We start from the raw sequence: 20,556 nt of genomic DNA, 5'->3' as shown, positions 1-20,556 counted from the left end.
AGATTCTGGAAGATTTCAGAGCCAGATACCTACTAACCAAATAACAGAGAGCTAGTATTTTGGTCTCTCATTTATCAGCCATTTATGTCCCCTATCCAAGAATTTAACCCTTCCCTGGAACCCTCTGGTTCTTGAGTCCCCAGACCCAAGATACCTTTGCCCCTGAAGAGTTAAGGCAGTCTTCAGGTAGGAAATCCCAGGGTAATGGGCAGGCAGTGCTCTGATGTGCCAGGCCTCAGGCCATGGCTAGAGGGATTCAGGGAGGATAACAGAGGGTTCCTGACCAAGTACTGGCAGTCTAGTGGCAGGGACAACAGCCCTCCATGGAAGGATACCTATTACAGTAAAGCAAAGTAAATGGCCAAATGGGGGGAGGGGCAGGTGAGAGACCCGGGTTCACGTCCCAGCTGGGTGAGGTCATGACATCTCCATGGACTTCAGTTACAAAGTGGCATGGAGAAGCTAGACAGGCCCCCAGAGGTCACTGAGTTCCCTGATTTTTATAGGAGGAAGCTGAGGATGAGAAGAATTTCTACCCAGTTTGTGGCAGAGCAAATAGGAGAACCTGGGTCTCTTGCCTCCTCCCCTCCCCACCACCCCAACCCAGGGTTCTTGTCCGGCCTCCTGCCCAAGAAACAACGCAACACACACAAACAACCTGTAGTGTGAGAGGGCAGCCATCCCCCCACACCACGGTGGACAAAGCCCTGCAGTCTAAGAAAGATCTAGAACTGAGGCCACTGACCATCTTCGCTTAGGACAGAAGAGAGAGGAGTTTATTTAATTGGTGCCATGGAACTGAAGTCAGACACAAGCAAGCAGGCTCAGGGCAATGTGTGAACTCAGCCACCCTGAAATTTTGAACAAGTGAGTGCAGGAGCCCATGTCTCTCTGGACAGGTACAGAACGAACCTGGGCTTGTGCTTCCTTTCCGCCTCCAATCCCATGGTCTTCCAGGAATAAGGTATCAACAAAAACAGATGGACAACCAGGGGATATAGGATGCCTGAGTGTTACCAGAGCAGCTGTCTCTTTCCTACCGGCCACAAACCCCATACCTGTGTGGGTGCCCCCTTGGGATCTCACAGGGAAGCAGCAGGGAGAGAAGCAGTGGGCTCCAGCAGGGAACAGGAAGCTGGATGGCTGGGGGCAGGGGGCACTGACAGCTCATCCCCACATTCTGCCCTTCTAGGTCCTCTGTTCACCTGGACCAGAAGTGATCTCAAATGCCCCACCAGCACCCGAACCTTAGGAATCCCACTATTTGCGAGATCTATCACCAATGCTGATATGTGAACCTCCAAGTTCATTCAGGCTACGACTGTATACAATTCAACACCTCATTTATCCACTCCCCCCTCAACGGATGTGCAGCTGTTTGCAGGTATTGACGCAAAAATTGTCAAATGACCAAAAAAACCCAAAAACCAAAAAACAAAAAAAACCAAGCCAAAAACCTCAAGAATCTATGTGTTTTAAGGAAGGCATGCTTCACTGTGGGCTGGGTGTTCAGGGAGAACCTTCCAGAGTGCGGACCACACACTCCCCTCTCTTATTTCCTGCTCTCTCCACATCGCCCAGCCCATGAGAGCCATCACAAAGCCATCCCAGGAACACCAACAGACAAGACATGTGACCACCCCCAGAAGGTGCACAAAGCTGGTTCCCTACCTGCTGCGGGGGAGCTCGGCCTCGGGAGAAGGAACAGCTGCTGTCCAGCTGCTCACTGCAGTCTGTTGTCCACTGCAGGAGAGAAAGGAGTGGTCAGTGATGGCTGGACATGTAGGCTCTTCCTCACCCTACAGAGGCCTTCCTGAGACAGCCCTGACCTTCTGCAGGAGAGCCAGGATAAAATCCTATTTGGCCATTTTCAAAGACAAATCCTTCCCTACCAGCAGGTTCACTTTGGCATCTCCAAGTTCCACCTTGAGGTGACCCCTCTAGTGTATGCTTGGGGAAGGCAAAGTTCCTTCCCTTAACCTAAGCCCACCAGAAGGATCAAGACCTGCTGCCTTGCAGAGTCAACCACGTAGGACACAAGTTATTTACTTTGAACAACCAGCAGTGGATTTCCTAGGCTTTGTCCGGTCACCTACAAAATGCAGCCAGCAAGGCTGGCTGACTGCAAGGCTGAAATGAAGGACTTCTGTAAACCTATAAAACACCGTAGAGATGTGAAATAGTAGTAACAGCACAGCTTTTCCTCTGTAAGGTGCCATGGAGCTATGTGGTGGTATTTTTATTATTGTGTTAAAAGCTAGCTAGCCCCTTAGGCTAATGTTGAACACTGACCTTGACCTACACCCTGTGTGATACACAAAGAACAGAGGAGTCCAATACCGATATTTGACATACTTGGTCAAAACAGTGAGCGTGAATGGCTCAAGGCCAGTGCAGTCTGGGTGTTGGAAAACCTTAGCTGGCCACACCCTCCTGACTGTGGGTCAAGGGCATGACCTTGGTTACAGGTATCAGTATACTCTTAGCTATCCAAACAAAATAACATGAGAGCCACAAGCATAGGAGCCACAGAGGTAATTTTAAACGATTTAGCAGCCAGATTTTACAAAGGAAAATGTTAACTTAAATTTAATAATATATTTTATTTCTCTCAATATACCCAAAATAAGATCCCTTCAACAGGTAATTAATATAAAACATTATTTTTTAAAAAGATTTATTTATTTATTTGAGAGAGAGTGAGCGAGAACATGCACGCACGCTTATGTGTTGGGGGGAGGGGCAGAGGGAGGGAGAATCTCAAGCAATTCCATGCTGAGTGTGGAGCCCCAGGTGGGGCTCGATCTCAACACCCTGAGATCATCATGACTTGTGCCAAAATCAAGAGCTGGGCCCTTAATCAACTGAGCCACCCAAGTGCTCATAAAACATTATTAATGAGATCTTTTATATTCTTTCCATACCAAGTGTTTGAAATCCACTTAGAGCACATGTCCAGCTGGACACTGCAGAGGAGCTGACCCCTGCAGACTGCGATTCCCAGACTCCTGCGCTGGCTGGCTTCCAGCTCTGCTCAGCCACAGGAGGCAGGAAGAAGGCGTTTCTCTCTTCCCTCTATGCTTCAGGGGGACCTACCGGCAGGGGCTGTGTCTCCTTCATGGCTCTAGACCTCACCAGAGGTGAGGAGTCATGATCTTGACTCCTGGACTTTGGCAACCCATCTCTCCTCCTTCTGTGCCTCAGGCCTGGAGGTGGGATTGCTGATCTCTCTCTCTCTTTTTTTTTTTTGCTTCTCAGTTCTATCACCTGGGTAACCAACTGCCTGGAATAAATTTCCTCTGTCTGGATATTTGCAGTCTCAAAGCATCTCCCCCAAGATAGATACTAGTTGCATTAATTATTAATTATAATAAATATATTTATTAATTATGCAAAGGAAAGTGAGAAATCCGCCGGACACCACCTTAACCGAGAGGGGGGGTTAACACTGGCCATAATGAAGCCTGTCAGCTTCATGGACTCCCCAGTATGATGTGTCGAAGACGGCCCATCCCTTCTGAAGCGTTCTTGCCAAGAATGCACAACCTCCATCTAATCAGGAGGAAATACCAGGCAACCCAAATAGAACAACTTTCTGGGAAACAGGTAACCAGCAGTCCTCGAGTCAAGGTCATGGAAAACCAGACCCAGGAAGGGTACACAGATTAGAGGAGAATAAGGAGACATGGCAACTTGATGCCAGTCTGGATCCTGGAACAGAAAATCAGACGTTCGTGGGAGAACCAGTGAAATTCAGATAAAGTCTCATGATTCCAATGTTAATTCCTGAGTTCTCATGACGGTACGATGGTGATGTAAGGTGTTCATATTAGGGGAAGCTGGACAGGTCCGTGGGAACATGCTGTACTATGTTTACACCTTTAAGTTTAGTTAAAATAATTTCAAAATAATAAGTAATACATACCTGTATGTATACACACATATTTTTGAATGATATATATAGACACACATACGTACGTACATATGTGCATAAAGTGCTTAAACTATTATAAAGACAGTTTTTATATCTTGCAGTGGCTTCTCCTTTCCTGGCTGGGATGGCCAAGGCATGCAGCAAATATAGGCTGGGATCATGCACCCTCCACGCCATCCTAGGACAGCCTTGTGGAGAAAGGCTTCCCCCAACCCACGTGTCCCCAACACGTCATCCCCAGCTGCAGAGCACCTGGGTAACATCTCCTGGAACGGTGACTTGTTGGTGGGCACACTGCTGGGGTGAGCAAGCAGGGTGGGGACAATGGCTCCTCTAGCCAAGCAAGCAGAGAAAAGGCTAAGGTTTCACTCAGCGCTAGAGGCAAACTCAGCCCCCTGGTTAGGCTATAGGAGAGGGGTCCCGAGCTCCTGAGAGATGTCTCTTCTTCATCAAAGCCATCCTTAACTCAGTATCCGCCCACCAGAAGCCATTTCTCAGGCGCTTTTGGAGAAGGAACCTCCCTTCCCAGGAGAAGCAAGCCCTCTGATAACAGCAATGCCACGTGGATGGCGAGACTAAGAGAAGGAAGAGCGTGCCCTTGGCAGGCAGCTGGGGGGCGGGTGCGGGGAAGGAAAATGGGCAAGTGGGGATCCCCGGAGAAGCAGGAGCCTGGACGTGGACATAAGCAGTGGGACAGCTGCCAGCTCAGAGGCTGATGGCAGCAAGCATGACTCTCTGGTCAAGGCATTTGGAGACTTTTCGGGTAGACAGGGCCAGAAGAAGGGGGGTGACCTTGCTAGGGAAGGACGTCATCAGAGCCATGTCAGGGAAGGCTAACTAGCCCGGGCGGGGGCAGGGTGGGAAGCGGGGCAGGAGGCTTGGGTCCAGCATCCAGGTTCCCACTGGCAGTGGAGGCAAAGACGGAAATGAAGAAATGGATCTGGGAGTGTGGTAGACAAGCAGCAAGCAGAGGTGGTCAAGCCTGCAGAAACCCACCCCAGAGACCCAGTCAGGGCTGGACAGAGGCAGGTCCCTGGGCAAAGTGGTTGCGGAAGGGACTGTGGTCCAGCTGGGCATAGCTTTCCTGAGCCCAGCCCCTCGCCCCGGAAGGAATTCAGCGTGAATCCCTGCACTTATCCCACAAAGCTGTGCCCACGGGGCTGGGCTCACAAGGCACCCAGCTCCAGCGCCTGAAGGAGCAGCAGTCCCGGGACGGCTGGGATCACCACCAGCAGGGATGAGGGCTCCTTCCTCGCTCCCTAAAGCCCATTGGGAACTCTCCCTTTCCCACTCCAAAGCTCCTGCCCACCTCTGCTGGGATTGCTCCTAGGCCCCAGCCCCCACCCACTGCCTCCCCCTTGCCCTTTCGGAACCATCACCTAGAAAAATCTCCAGACGCAGACCTTCCCCAAATTTGTCCTTTTCTGTCTGAGATGATTCTAGAATGGAGAGAAGATTCTGCCTGGAGAGCAGGCCCAGCTGGCCCATCCCCCACCGCCTGATTCCATACTAGGGAGTTTCTCCTTCAAGGAAAACCGGTTTACTGCTAGGAGCAAGTCCTCTGGGGAAAGAGGTGGTGTCCTCCTGAGAAGGTCACTGAACACAAGGAGGCAGGAAAAGTGGGACATTTTCCTATATGGAAACGAAGGACATCGAATTCGTGAGAGTGGTGTGGGGCCTCCAGCCCGCTGCTATGATTTATTTCTTACTTTAAAAACCTGAAACACAGATGGCACAGGGTGAAGACTTCATAAACAGGGGAGTACAGATGCTTATTCTATACCCAAAATAGATGCTAATTCTGTTACTCTTCGCTCTTATCGGCACAATTAAATTATCTCATAGCAGGGGCACCTGGCTGGCTCGGCTGGGGGAGCAGGTGACTCTTCATTTCAGGGTTACAAGATCAAGCTCCACACTGGGTGTAGAGATCACTTACTAATCTTAAGCAATAAATTAAAAAAAAATTCATAGTAAAAAAATATAACCTGCTTTCTTGTCATCTGCATCCCAGGAGGGACAGTATTTTAGGATCCGACTTGGTAAAATATAGGGGGAACCCATGGGGCCCTGGGGGAGGAAAAGCACAGAGTGGGGGGAGCTGAGGGTATACTTTTCAGGGGTATGAAGCCCCCCAGGGACGGCACTCCCCGATATCCAGCTACATTACAAGGCTTGAGCCAAACCAGCAAGTTGACTCAGTACAGGACGAGTCAAAGAGACAAATGGCAAAACTGTATCCCTGCACCCACGTACAAATGGGAATTCAGATCCTAGATTCTATTATGATGAGGCTAGTGTTTCTAGTCAGGGGAAAGGAGAGATCATCAATAAACACTGGGATTGAGACAACTGGAGGAAAGTGAGGAAAAGTAACCCTCGATGTCTGCCTCACACTGTCACCAGCACATTCCAAGTTGATCAAATGCCAAGATATGAGTTTTGGACTATACTTGGTGTGACAAAAGGAATCCTGGGCAAAATGAAAGGCAAGTGAAAGGCTACGTGTGTGTGGCGAGCGCGTGTATAACAAAAATGCGTTCGTCACAATGTATCTAGATTTCATTTACATCTAACCTATGACATATGTTAACATTTACTCCTCATAGCCATCTGGGCACCTTTCGTATGCCCACTTCGCAAATACAGGATCTGAGGCATAGCATGGCTGATAACTTGCCCAGGGTTACACAGCCAAAAAGTGGCAGAATGAGTAAAGGCATAAATAGCTTTTAATTCAAAGAGCTAATAAAAGTGTTGGATACTAAATGTAATGTGTGATCTTGGATTAGACACTGAACCAGAGATTTTTTTATTATAGAAAAATATACAGAACATAAAATGTACCATTTTCAAGAGTGTATTTCAGCGGCATTAAGTTCATTCACATTATCCTGCAGCTGTCACCACCATCTATCTCCAGGACTTTTTCTTTCCTTTTTTTTTTTAAGATTTTATTTATTTTTTGAGAGACAGCGAGCAGGAGCCGGGGGGTGGGGTGTGCAGAGGGAGAAGCAGACTCCCTGGTGAGCAGGGAGCCCCATGTGGGACTCAATCCCAGGACCCTGGGATCATGACCTGAGCCGAGGGCAGATGCTCAACCGACTGAGCCACCCAGGCGCCCCATCTCCAGGACTTAACTTTATCATCTCAACCTGAAACTCTGTCCCCATCAAACCCTCACCCCCGACTCCTGCTCTCCCAACCCCTGCCACCCATTTCATTCTTCTGCTTTCATTCTCCGCAAGCTTTGCTATTGTCAGTGTCTCATCAAGTAGAATCCCATAGTAGCTGTCCCTTTGTGTGTGGCTTATTTCACTGAGCATAAAGTCCTCGAGGTTCATCCATGTTGCACATGTCACAGGATCTCCTGTTCTTCTTGAGCCTCAATACTCTTTCATTGTATGGACAGACCACAGTTGGTTTATCCAGTCATCTACTGATGGGCACTTGGGTTATTTCCACCTTTTGGCTAGTGTGAATAATGCTGCTATGAATATGGGTGTATAAATATCTGTCCATGTCCTTGTTTTGAATTCTTTGGGGGTATATATCCAGAAGTAGAATTGCAGCCTCACATGGTAATTCTATGTTTAATTTTTGAGGAATCTACAATTTCTTCCTTCTTCCCTTCCTTTTTTCCTTTCCCTTGTTTCATCCTTCCCTTTCTTCCTTCCTTCCCTCCTTCCGGAACCTTTCCTTCCTTCTTTTTTTGCTATAAAGGATATTACTGGGAAAACTGGTGAAATATAAAGTCTATGCATTAAATAATAATACTGTTTCAGGGTTTACTTCCTGTACTATGACTATGTCAGAGAATGTCCCTGTTCTTAGAAAATACACATTGAAGTGTTTAGCAATAAAGGAGAGTCTGCACCTTACTCTCAAATACATAAAAAAAGAATCCCTTTAGAGAATCTCTTTCTCTCTCTTTCTCTCGAGAGACGTGAGAGGCAGAAAGCAGAGTGGTAAAATAAGAAAATCGGATGCTCCGGGTGAAGGATAGTCAGGGATTCTTGGTACTATTGTTGACATTTTTATTTATGTCTGTATTTATTTCAAAGTGAAAAATCATTTAAAAAGTCATCTTATTCAGGGTTTCTTAATCAAGGGGGTGGTAGGACCACCCAGGGAAGAGTTTGAGGGCTCCTTGTCCACGGAGAGGAGAAACAAGAAGGGGAGGTGGGAGCAGAGACTGGTGGGCAGCCCACTCTGCATCCCTGTGATGCTCCAGAAAAGCCTGGTGTGTGAGAGGGAGGAGGCCCTGCCCTAGGGCTGAGATTTGAGAGAAGAACAAAGGCTTTATGCACATGTCTTAAAAAGAAAAAAAAAAAACCAACAAAAAAAACTTTCCTGTTGTAGAGGCAGCGTAATGTAGTGATTAGGAGCTCAAGTTCTCACGACGCAGTGAATCTTGAGTTCTCACTCCTGCTTCTATTACTCTCTCAACTTGGACAAGCCACCTTATCCCTAAGACTCAATTCCTGTTCCCCCTCCCCACAATAATGAACAGGAACTACCAATAGGAAAGAGGTTAACTGGATGACAACTGGAGTAAGACCACCTGGTTCAGACCTCAGACTGGCCACACATTTGCTGTGTGACCTTGCTCTGCTTATTCAACCTCTCTGTGCCTTAGTTTCCTCCCCTGTAAACTAGTAACAATAACAGTATCTTCACAGAATTGTTGCGAAGAGCAAATGAGTTAACATGGACTCATTTCAGTGTCTCTGTTAGTTACTGCTCATATCCTCGGTCTCCTAGGGCTCAATTTTAGACCCTCTTCTCTAAGCTCATTCCTGGGCTTAAGATGCCATCCGTATGCTGCTATTGACAGATATAAGTCTCCAGGTCATTCCTCTCCTCTGAACACCACCTCTGCACACCCACCTGCTTCACTGGCATCTCCACCGAGACGTTAATGCTATCTTAAACCTTACATGTTCCAAAACTCGACTCTTGATCTTTGCTCTCCAAAGCTATTCTTGGGGTCTCCTATATATCTCTCATTTCTGTAAAGTCTCTTCCTCCAGTTACTCAGGCTAAAATCCTCAAGGTTATTCATCAGAAGATCACGTTATCTGTACTTTTAAGGTATAACAAGACTGCCCCTTACCACCTGCACAGTGACCCCACGGCTCCGAGCCACCATCCCCTCTTGCCTGCACCAGCCAAACAGCTTCCTGGTCTCCCCGCTTCCTTTCCTGACCACTCCCCACTGCCAGCTCCTTCCATAGCCTCTTCTCCTCACAGCCTCCCGAGTGACCCTATGTAGGCAGTCATACCATACCTGTCCTCTGCTCAAAACCCTTTAGCACCATCCCATCTCACTAGAGAAAATGCCAGAGTCCACACCAGGGAGAGAAAGGCCCTGCAGATCTGCCTCTTCTATGACACGCTCCCTTGCTCACTCTGCTCCAGCCAGAATGGCTCCCAAGCTGTTCCTCGAAGCAGGACACGCTCCCACACCAGAGCTAGGCCCTCAACATTCCCTTTGCCTGGAACACTGGTTCCCACATGGCCTCATTTTCTTACTTTCTTCAAGTCTTTGCTCTAAAGTCTGAGTAAGCTCCCTGGGACAGCCCAGCGCTATCCCCTCTCCTGCCCACTCAGGTGTAGAACACCTTCTACCATCCTATTTCCTTCTTGGTCTGTCATTGGTCTTTCTCCATTCGAAAGGAAGCCTGGGAGATTGGAGGGGTTGGGGGCAGGGATTATGGTTCATTCTGTTCTTGAGTTTATCCCCAGAGCCTAGAACAGGGCTTGAATGAACAAAACCTTAGCTCTAATTATACTTCATTCTTAAACCAATAGTGATTCACAGAGGCAGATTTAAAACAATAACACTTTGTGTCACAACCCACCAAACGAAGTCTAGATCATGCTAAAAAAGTGACTATGTTATAAATTACAGGTATGCGAGTTCAACATTGTAAAAGGTACATAAAGAAAAAACAGTACCCTATATAACATTAGTTATATCACAAAGGCATGATGGGTTTCTTCCTCCGTTTCCTGATTACCTCTGTTTTTCCAATTGTTGTTTTAAAAGTAAAATAAAATTTTAACTCACTAAAAAAAGACAGGTAATCAGACTAAAAAGGGCGCTTCTTCACTAGACACCAAGAAAATGCAAATTAAGAGGCCAAGAGATGCTCTGTCTCAATACACTGGTGGCGGCATGAAAAACAGAACATTCTAGGAAACAATCTGACAATAGCTATTAAAAATGATTTTATTTCTCAGCATCTACCTAAATAAACACTCTTACATGTGCAGGAGGAGGCACGTTCTGTAACATTCGTTGACATGTCTTACATTTCCAGGGGAAAACTCAGAAGTTCCTTGAATCCCCCTCAGCAGGTGCATGTAACTATGGAACATCCATGGCACAGACTACAATGTAGCCATTAAACAGAACACCGTGGGTGTACAAGGCTGGAAGAATCCCTGGGGAATACAGCAAGGTAAAAGATGTAGGTTATTGAACAATATATTCATTGGCTATGATTAGTGAGGTTTGTTTTTTTAATTTATTTATTTGTCGGGGAGAGAGAGCACACAAGGAGAGGGAGCGGCAGGCTGAGGGAGAGGGAGAAGCAGGCTCCCTGCTGAGCAAGAAGCCCGATGCAGGACCCAATCCCAGGACCCTGAGATCATGGCCGGAGCTGAAGGCAGATGCTTAACCGACTGAGCCACCCAAGCATCCCTGACTTATGATTTTGAAATAATGTGCTTCTGTAAGTCCTATGCTATATATAGGTTGGTAAAAGCAAGAAAAAGGATGAAGTCCACTCACCAATCAAGGTGGTGGTAAGAGGTAGCAGCTAAGGGATATTTTATTGCTAATATTAGAATTTTGTGTATCCTAAGAACTATGCATAGAGTACTCATGTAAGTAAAAATGAATCCTCTCTCTAAGAAGGAGGATGAGGCCCCCATGCTCAAGTGTCCCACAGTTCCCCTTCAACTCACTTCTTCAGTTAAGCCCTTCATGGGTGGTCCACCACTGAGGGCTTCCTCCTCCAAGCAAAGTCAGCAGGGGAGTGGGTGCAAAGGGCAGGAGGCAACGAAGGAATGGGATAGAAGGGGGATGAGGGAACAGCGAACAGGGAAGGCAGAATGGAGGAAAAACATGATGAGAAAAAGAAGGAAAAACACGGTGAGTGAGAGAAGTTATGCCAACCTGAATATTTGTATCCCATTCTTCCTATCCGCATGGTTACACTGGTCTTGTGAAGGACACTCAGCATTTTAGACAAAGCTTAGGAGCCTTAAGTGCCCGACATCCTCAAAAAGGACCATAGGAAGTTCTTTTCACCCTCACTGGTTCATTTCACCTTCAATGTATCTGCTCTTTACAATGTTCTTACGTTCTATGCATTTGACAGTGGAGCTCGAGGCAGGTGGCCAGAAGTGGGGAGGGAAGGATTGGGGCCCCGCTCAGCCACCATGAAGCAGTGTGGTTTGGTCCGTTCCCACCTCTGTCCTCCAGCAGGCTTCTCTCCTGTGGAACAGGGCTATTATCCTCCGTTCTCTCAAAGACACAGGGAAGACAACTTTCAGGACGTGCCTTATGGACTTGGAATCCACTGGAGTGCAGGCACTCCTGATATGTCTATGGGGGGGGGCATGCAATTTTATTTTATTTATTTTTTAAGATTTTATTTATTTATTTGACAGAGATCACAAGTAGACGGGGGGGGGGGGGGGGAGCAGTCTCTCCACTGTGCAGAGAGCCCGATGCAGGGCTCAATCCCAGGACCCTGGGATCATGACCTGAGCCAAAGGCAGAGCCTTAACCCACTGAGACACCCAGGCGCCCCCTAATTTTAAATATGATATCCCAAAAGCATTGGGAAATGTAGAACATACATTCTCTTGGTTACTCATCTAAAGAAAAGGAAGCTCACTGGCTCACTCTATCTATCTATCTATCTTCTCTATCTAATCTCTTTCCATTCTTCCATCCATCTTTCTTCCTACTTGTTGCTAAAGGAGGGGAGGGGGAGAACACAACTGTACAAGCTTCATGAGGCATTTTCTTCTGAGGGCCAACCATCATCTCTCATATCCTAAAAAAAATGATCTCACCAACTGAAAAGCAACATTATTCTCCCCTCTCTCAAGTTTTCTCAACGTTTCCAAGATTCTTCCAATTTTCCTCTCCCAGAGACATCAAAACACCACCGCAGACAGGCAGATGGGGACATTCTCTGAGGATTTTGTTTTGTTTTGTTTTGGTTTTTTTTGGTTCTTCGCCTCCATTTAAAATAGTCATCAGGTTAAATAAGAAAAAGCAAAAAGGCTCTAGCAGAAAGACTTTCCTTAAAGCTTTGTCAACAGATGGGGCTCCTGGGTGGCTCAGTGGGTTAAGCCACTGCCTTCGGCTCAGGTCATGATCAGGGTCCTGGGATCGAACCCCACATCAGGCTCTCTGCTCAGCGGGGAGCCTGCTTCCCCCCACCCCCACCGCCTACTTGTGAGCTCTCTCTCTGTCAAATAAAAAAAATAAAATAAAATTAAAAAAAAAAAAAAAAGCTTTGTCAACAGAGACTTTATTTTTTTTTTTAAAGAATGTGCCATATAAATGCATCTAACCCCAGCCTTTCCGAAAGCTGTCCACTGCCGCCCTTCCTCTGGAGTCCGCTCCCCAGCTGTGTCTGTGAGCGTCTGGTAGTGGGTTTGGTGGGCATCGGGTTAAAACATCTCTCCTTGGCCATCGGCACACAGGCGGACCCCAGGCGTTTGCCAGGTGTTCCCATTCTTCCAGGGAATTTCAGAGATCGCAGGAAGTTTAAGGAACACATCGGATGTTGGAAGTGGCCATGTTTTCCACACAGCCTCCCAACAAACATCTATTTGAAAGCCCCTGCAGATGTGGACATCCAAGCATGGTCAGGCCTGACCTCTCCCAGAAGCAGCAGCCACAAGGGCAAGGCCCAGAGCGAGAGAGCACAGGGAGGCCAGAGATACCAGGAAGGGCCCTGCCTCCAGAATTTTCTCCCCAGTGGCTACTGTGGGAACAGAAATTCTACCGTGGGTCAGGTATTCCTCTGGGGTAAAGCTTCATGGCATCTTTGGACACTCCTCCTATGAAAGGAGCCTACCTCAGGAGGAGGAGTCTCCAAAGGGACCCCGCTGTAGGCCACGGGAGGCCACAACAGTCTGGGAGGCGGGCAGCATGGGCCGACCAGCCCCGCGCCCCACCCACAGTGCTTGGAGTATGCGAGAGTCCGTCCACCTAATTCCCTCCCCTTCCTGCCCTCCACGACCCAAAGAGGTTCATTTCCCATGGAAATGGTCCAGTTTAGTCTGAGCCCGTCCCCCCTCTCCTGGCCACTTCAGGGGATGCTACTGCTCAGTGTACGATAAAGGCGGCTGAAACTAACACATCCTCAGACAAGGCACCCGCTCCGCGCAATCAGCTGTAGACCCCTGGTCACCCACCCCCGCCTCAGTTTCTGTACTTCTTAAGGCTGTTCTTCTGGATCGTGGCCACCTTTTCTGAAACATGTCGACATCAGTGACAGTGGCTTCTCTGCCCCGCCAATCAGCTCCCCGGCCCTCCTCTTGATCTCTTCTCCGCTCAACACCTCCACGCTCGTGCCCAGCCTTCCACTGCCCACTGCTGCACTTCCTGCCCTGGACTCCAAATGCCCACTCCTAGGCACTCCCCTTTGCTGTTCACTCCTGCAGGACTCCAGCCACTCACCCACTCCCTGGGACCCCCAGTCCACTGACCCACCACCCTTCAGCAGCTCTCTCTGCCTTGGGTCCTCACTCCTGTCCTCGCCTGGCTCAGTGTCAGGGAATGTGCTGTCCTGACTCCTTCTACCCCGCCCTTCTTTCCCTCCAGCGTCACTGCCCAGAGAAACCTCAGTCCCAGTTAAATTCAGTTCTGTAACTCTTCACCTGCACCTGCGCCATCGTGGCTGAAAACAGCTGGAGAAACTCACGGCTATGTTGCACAATGGGTCATTCTGGAAGCACGGCTATAAGCCTGGAAAAGCCCCCCTATGTGATCGTGGGTGAGCCAAGGTCAAGCCTTCTCCTCTACTCAAGGCCACAGTTCCACGGAGCCTTCTCTCTGCCCCAGACCACTCCCATCCATGCACGACATATTGTAGATGCTCCCGTTTTGACCTCGCTTCCCCAAATACCAGGTCTCTCCCCTTTACAGAGACACCCCTGTAATACATAGAGGATCCGTATTACCCTCCCCATCTGCAACCCATCTCCTGACCATTAGCCCCTGCCCCTTGATGGGCACCTCTCTAGGCAGGATCCCCTCATGAGCCCCCATAGCTTGTCAGGTCCTTCTCGGTCTTCCTCTTCCATGGCCCAGCAGCTGCCGTCGACACAGCTAAACCACCCCCATCTCCTTGAACACATCCTTCCTGATGGGTCCCTCCTCCCAACCGGGCTTGCTCAGTGCCGGCAGACCCCCGGCTCGGCGCCTGCACTTGTTATCAACGTGACCCCCTTTTCTCCATGACTCATCCCCTCTGGCTCCCCCTTTTGCTCTGCACCTTGGTCGCCTTGTTGACCCAGGATACTCCTCCAGCTGGGCCTTTGCTAGCCCCTCACCTACTTCGGTGACATCCTCCCTTATATTTCTACTTAAAACTACAAACCCCTCCCCGTGCTCATCACTCCCTATTTTGTTTTCTTAATTTATTTTTCTGCACAGCAATTGTTACCCATCCCTAGAATGTAAGGCCCATGAGGGCAGAACTTTATGCCTCTTTTGCTTGCCCCCAGATACCCAGCCCCAGCATGGTGTCAGACACATGGGAGATGTTAGATACATGCTTGTAGAGCAAATTTAGAACTTTAAAGACACAGTGGAAAGCATCACTTCTCTCTCAGGGCCAGTTTTTCTCTTCCCTGCCTTTGTGGGGTAAGGTGTAGGAACATTATATCTTCCAAATGTCCCAGGTTAACCCCCGGTCACGAGTTCCAGGTTTCCTCTGGCTTTCCGAATGGCCAGAGGGTCTGGGTCTTCTGCCCACCCAGACAGGGAGCCCACTAGTTGCACTTGGCTTTTTCTCCAAAGCAGGGTACCCAGGTGGTCCCCCTCTATTGGTCAGAGGAGACCCGGCTTGAGGTAGGACAACAAGAGCAAGACGTGAACACCCAAGATCCAGATCCTGAACAGGAGGAGGAATGCATCCTGTGTCTCCTTGTGCAGAAAACACCCTGCTTTTCTGTAGCTTTGGGAGCCTCTGACCCCCTTTTACCTTCTAATATTCCTGAGGCAACAGGATAATCCCTATTCACCTGCTAAGAAAATCAAGACTCAGAGAAGCTGAGAGGTTTGCCCGAAGTCACACAGACAGCTAGAAAGACATTTGGAACCAACTCTTGAAGCAATATCTCCTGGGGATTTACAGTATTAAGGAAAGATGCATGTGACATCACCATGACCCCTAATGGCTCACACTTTACTCTTGAGAACTTCAGGTTTCCAAATCTTGGCCCACAGTCAGCAAGTCTGTTTTCCACCCAAGCCCAGCGCTGCCACAGACTAGCCCATGGCCAGACGACACCAACCTGACACTCTTCTCAGAATGCCTCAGGCACCTACGTAGGGCTGGCACACAGAGCCCCTGATGAGTGCCTGAGACCAGCTCTTTGGCTGCCAACAACTGCCTGTATTTGAAATCAGAGAAAATGTTCCCAAGTTACAGCCTTTTGTGATGTGCATGCTGGAGAAGCCACAATCTCCAGACGTCTCATAGAACACAAGCTCATGGAGGACAGGGAACTGTGCTTAGCACGTAGCAGGCTCTCAGTAAATCTGTGTCCAATGAATTTCGAGTCTGGCCGGGCCCAGGCGGCCCAGTGGGGCAGGACGGAGGCGCAGTGGAGCCGAGGGACTCCCTGCCTGGATCCCAGGCTCTGCCACCCGGGGCCAGCCGTGCCTCAGAATCAAGGGCCAGGCGGCTAGACGCTCCCTGGATTTAGGGTCCCTCACCCCCCTGCACTGGAACCTGCACCTGCCCAGGCCCCGCCGGCACTCACCTGGGAGATGTGCGACTGCGTCTGCTCGCTCTCGCCGTCCCCCTCCGTCTTGTCGGCCAGCAGCCCCTGCACCTGGTACTCGAGCACGTAGCTGTCAATGAAGCGCTCCAGCTCCTCGATCTCCTGGGAGCGGCTGCTCCCAGCCTCGGATGAGGCAGACGCAGCGGAGGAGTTCTCCATCCCTCCAGCTCAGGGGCTGCGGGGGGCTGCAGGAGACAGAAGAGCGGGCGGGGTGAGACGCACGCAGCTGGAGGGAGGTGCGGGTGATGCCCGGTTGAGAACCACTCCCCGGGGCGCTCCTGGGACGTCTTCTCCTCCGTCCCAGCCTCCCAGCCTCCCAGCAACCCACAGAAGTCAGTGGGGCGCCAGTTTGCCTTCAGGGTGAAGACTGTGCTGCAACTCCCCCTGCACGTGGAGGGAAGCTGAGGCCCAGACAAGGCAGGCAGCGCGCCTAAGGAGGCCACGCAGTACTTGTGCAGCGTTGGGCGTTAGTCCACACCTGGGCCTTGCCACCTGGGGTTCTGCAGGACGCAGACCCAGCCCCCCTGCCAGGCCCCGCTTCCCCACCTGGGGTTAGCCAAGTCTACCACAAAGCAGAAAGAAACAGACCACGGGCTTTGATAGCCCGGACCCAAGCACTGGGACGTACCAGGGTCTCCAGACACAAACCCCCTATGGGGTCTCCTTCTAAAGAGATGCTTTCTCTTGGGACACCACACGGCCCCCTAAATCAGGTGAGGCCTGCAGGCCTTGATGGTCTACACACAACTTTGCAGCCTTGTTATGCTGCAGCTCCTCAGGACACATTACGCTCGGTCACGGAAGGACATGACTGATTTTTAATGACAGAGTATGAAGAGTTTGGGAGAGCACGGGCCAGCCAACAGCGCCATCTGGCCACCCCTCATAGGCACGTGGCTCTCCCATGAGCCCTCGGGCCCTCTCTTCATGCTGGCCTGGCTTAACGTGGCTGGCATTCCGGGGTTACCCGCTGACGGCCACCTGCAGAACCGCCGTCCTTCCCTGACTGGACTGGGTCAACCCAGCCATCGCAGGAGCCCACTCCTATCCCTCAAAGCCCCCACCGGACCCCACCTGGAAGTGGGGAGAACTGGAACCCTTCTCACCTCTAGGTCCCTTCCCATCAGAGACCCTTCCCTTCCTTCTGACAGGCTCTAGGCCAGATGGGAAGGGGCTTCAAGGCTTATCTGGTGTCCCTTTCATCATCAGAAAATCACTGCTTTCTCTGGGGGACTGCATTCAAGCAAGGAGGAAGCCCAGCCTGCGTGGGATTTCATCATCAGAATGAGTAGAGTGGTCTTCTACCAAACGACCCCCAGTAGATACACAAGGAACGCACAGGGCTCTGGGACCACAAGGGACTGCATGTATCCAAGAAGTTACTGTGCATAATAAAGGTAAGGTCCTCAAATATTGAAAGGAGCATTAGAATTTTAAGACCTTAGATTACTGAGAACTTTTTGGGAACATAGCTATTCACCAGCTATCAAGGGTGTGTTGAGTTTTCAACTGTAATGGATCCAGAAGAGGGCACTGGGCTCCAGAAATGCTGCTGAGACCATGAATATGGACTCCCCTGGACCGTCCTCGGGCTTTTCTGAAGTTGGTGCTGGTGGTGGGGAAGAAGAGCTGCCCGGGGGGACATATACATTCCTCAACTGATTTCCTGGCTCATATTTTGGTGTTCGGCTGCATTTCCCTGCCTCCACAGGGCGCCAGGTCTGTTGCGGCGGAACCGTGTAGTGCTGATTCTGGGTTCTTGAGCTCTGCAGCCCAGGGGCTCCTGGGTATGTCCTCCTGACCCAGAAGGAAGAGTCCAAAGTTTCGGGCCTGGGTGCCCTCCTCAGAGGGTGGCAGCGGGTCTACAGGGAGTTGGCTCGGACTGGGGAGAAGCACGCTGAGTGGTGTAGCGCCATAGGGATAGGTGAAGGCAGGGATGTCCCAGGAGGCCCGTTCATCCACCTGCCATTCAAAGCCTATAGCAGGCTTACATCCTTTCTACCACCAAGGCCCACCTTACCCCTCCTGCTCCAATGGTTGTCCACGAACCCCTCTTGCCCTACTTCTTCTACTGGCCACATGCCACATGTGGTAGGCAGAACCCTAAGAAGGTTCTGGGTGTACACCTTCTCCCAGTTACTCAATCAAACACTAATCTAGCTACTCCTGGGAAGGGATTTTGCAAATATAACTAAATTCCCAATCAGCAGACCTTAAAATGACTATTCAGGAAGGCCTCATGCAGGGCCATGAGATCCTTAAAACTGGAATGGGAGGTAGAGACAGAGATTCAAAACATGAGAAAGGCGCAACACACTGTTGCTGGTTTGAAGAAGGAGCGCATGCAAAGAAAGCACGCAGCGTCCTGGGATCAAGAGAAGAAATCCCTGGTCAATGACCAGCAAGGAGAAGGGCACCCCAGTCCTACAACAACACCCAAGTTCTACAAGCAAGTGATTTCTGCCAGCAATCAATGAGCCTGGGAGCAGACTTGACCCACCAGTCTCCAAATGAGAACTCCGCCCGGCTGACACTTGGGGTTGTCTCATGACTTACTGAGCTGGCCTTCTGACTTTTAGAACTGTGAGATAATAAGCAGGTATTGGTTTAAGACGCCAAGTTTGCAGCAGTTTGTTACAAGGCCATAGAAAACGAACATGTGATGCTCTCTTGGCCTCTGCTTTTGCTCACACCATGCCCCTCACCCAGAGACAGGTTCCCTTCCCTCTGCCTACAAAATCTAGACGTCCTTACACTCACACAATGTTAGAATAGTGTCTCAGAGGCCATCTGGCAACCAGCACAAGCCCCTGCTCTCAGACTGGGCTAGTGGACAAAGGATCTACCCCACCTTGGCCCATGGGCATGGATACTCTGATTTCTAATAACAGGAATGGCTCAAGTGCCCTGGGCCCATATCATGTGCCAGCCACTGTTCTCAGCAATTTATACGCCTTTTGCCACTTACCCCTCACGATAACACCATGAAACTGGTATAAATACACTACTTAGAAGTGAAAACTGAGGTTCAGAGAGGTTAGGTAACTAGCTCAAGTTTGCACAGCACAGGTCCAGGCGCCCCTACCCCCCACTGCCTCTTCATCCCACCTCCTAGCAGCCTGCTCAGACCCTCAGGTTGTCTCCCACTTCCCATTCTCCACTACCCTTCCAAGCCCAGTGGATGCTTCAAGCAGGGTGTGTGCCTTTTACTCCCCACCAGGCTACAGGCTCTAGCGGGCTGGGCTCTGTGCCTAGCTCTCTATCCAGCGCTGGGCAGATGGCCGGCCTCCGGGGGGTGGGGGAGATAAGGCTGATGTCCAGAGAGGGCTGAAAAAGGAGCTGCCCACAGGAAAAACCAGTGTCTAAGGCCATGCCCATTATTCCTCGAAGACTTAAGATCTTATCAAGGGCCTCCTGGCACACTTTCCAGGGACAGGTGGAGGACTGGGCTTTGCAAGAACTAGACAGGAGTGTTTCCAGGAGGATCAAGGGCCTGGTTCTGCCTGCAGTGGCAGCCGCTCTGGCCTGCTCTGCTGGGCTCTCCCAGGCTCCCGCAGGCCCTGCCCCAGGCCACACCACAGTCCTGTGAGGGATCCTGGGATCCATGATCACTGCAGAAAGGGACAGGCCATGAGACCCATTCCCAGTCTGCCCAAGTTTGGTGCCCAGAGGGACACAGAGGAATCCCCCACTGGTCACTTTTGGATGACTTGTATGTCCTCACATGCTCGTGGTGGCCCTCCTGTTCCCATCAGTGTCACACGGTGAGGGAACAGCATCTCCCCTCAGCTGCCCCGAACGCATCTGCCCAGGGTTCCTCGGACACACTCCGGCAGAAACCAGCAGGGCCCCCCTGGTGCCTGGCCCCTGTGTCCTGGCAGAGCGCGAGGCGCTAACGGCTCCTGGGACAGCCCCCCGACAGACACTCCCTCCTCGGTCTCTCGCAGTCCCCGAGGTGTGTTCTTCGTGGTCCCTCAGCAGGTCCCAGGGGACGGAGCCCAGCTGCCCACAGTGGGGACCAGATCCATAACACTCCTTTGCCGGGCCCTCCTTCCGCCTGTGTCACTCTCCCCAGGGACGCCCGTTGTCATCCGTCCAGGGACTCCACTTCCCCAGAGGGAACCAGGCTAATGTATCCCCTGGGCTCACCTGTACATTCCAGAATGAGTCCCAACCAGGGCACTTTACCTCCTTAGCAGAGAAGAGGGAGGAGGGAGCAGGAAGGGGGTGCTGTCCGCCTTCTCTGTCTCCTCAGCGCTTGGGATATAGCGTTCAGTCAGACACCCACACTCCATTTTTTAAAATGGTGGTAAAATACACATAACATAAATGTACCACTGTAACCATTTTTAAGCGCACAGTTCTGTGGCATCAAGTGTATTCACAATGTTGGAGAAGCGTCATCGCTGTATTTCCAGAACTCTCCAGCGCCCCAAGCAGAAACTCTGTGCCTATTCAACTCCCATTCCCACTCCCCTCATCTCAGCCCCTGGCAACCGCTGCTTTCCCTTCAGGCTCCTCAGATCTGTCTGTTCCGAGGACCTCACGGACACGGAATCATACAACATTCATTC

General features: G+C 50.4%; 1 protein-coding gene across 5 annotated transcripts in view; it reads right to left on the bottom strand.

Annotated features, from left to right (window-relative positions):
- The window catches only part of CTIF (cap binding complex dependent translation initiation factor), a 279,877-nt gene that overhangs the window by 190,954 nt on the left and 68,367 nt on the right, over positions 1 to 20,556 (bottom strand). For 4 of the 5 annotated variants that reach the window (XM_045065609.1, XM_045065610.1, XM_013055911.2 and 1 more), the window contains exons 2-3: positions 15,962 to 16,167; positions 1,672 to 1,743 (exon numbers count right to left, since the gene is read on the bottom strand). In XM_045065609.1, coding sequence (XP_044921544.1) covers positions 1,672 to 1,743; positions 15,962 to 16,141 — 252 coding nt within the window. In that variant the 5' untranslated portion in view covers positions 16,142 to 16,167. The remainder of the gene's footprint in view (positions 1 to 1,671; positions 1,744 to 15,961; positions 16,168 to 20,556) is intronic. The other variant, XM_045065611.1, reaches the window with a different exon arrangement.

This window comes from Mustela putorius, unplaced genomic scaffold (assembly GCF_011764305.1).
Source record: "Mustela putorius furo isolate JIRA1106 unplaced genomic scaffold, ASM1176430v1.1 tig00003858_pilon_pilon_pilon, whole genome shotgun sequence".
Lineage (NCBI taxonomy): Eukaryota > Metazoa > Chordata > Mammalia > Carnivora > Mustelidae > Mustela > Mustela putorius.
The sequence above is the reverse complement of the archived record's forward strand: the minus strand, read 5'-3'. Positions and strand labels throughout refer to the sequence as shown.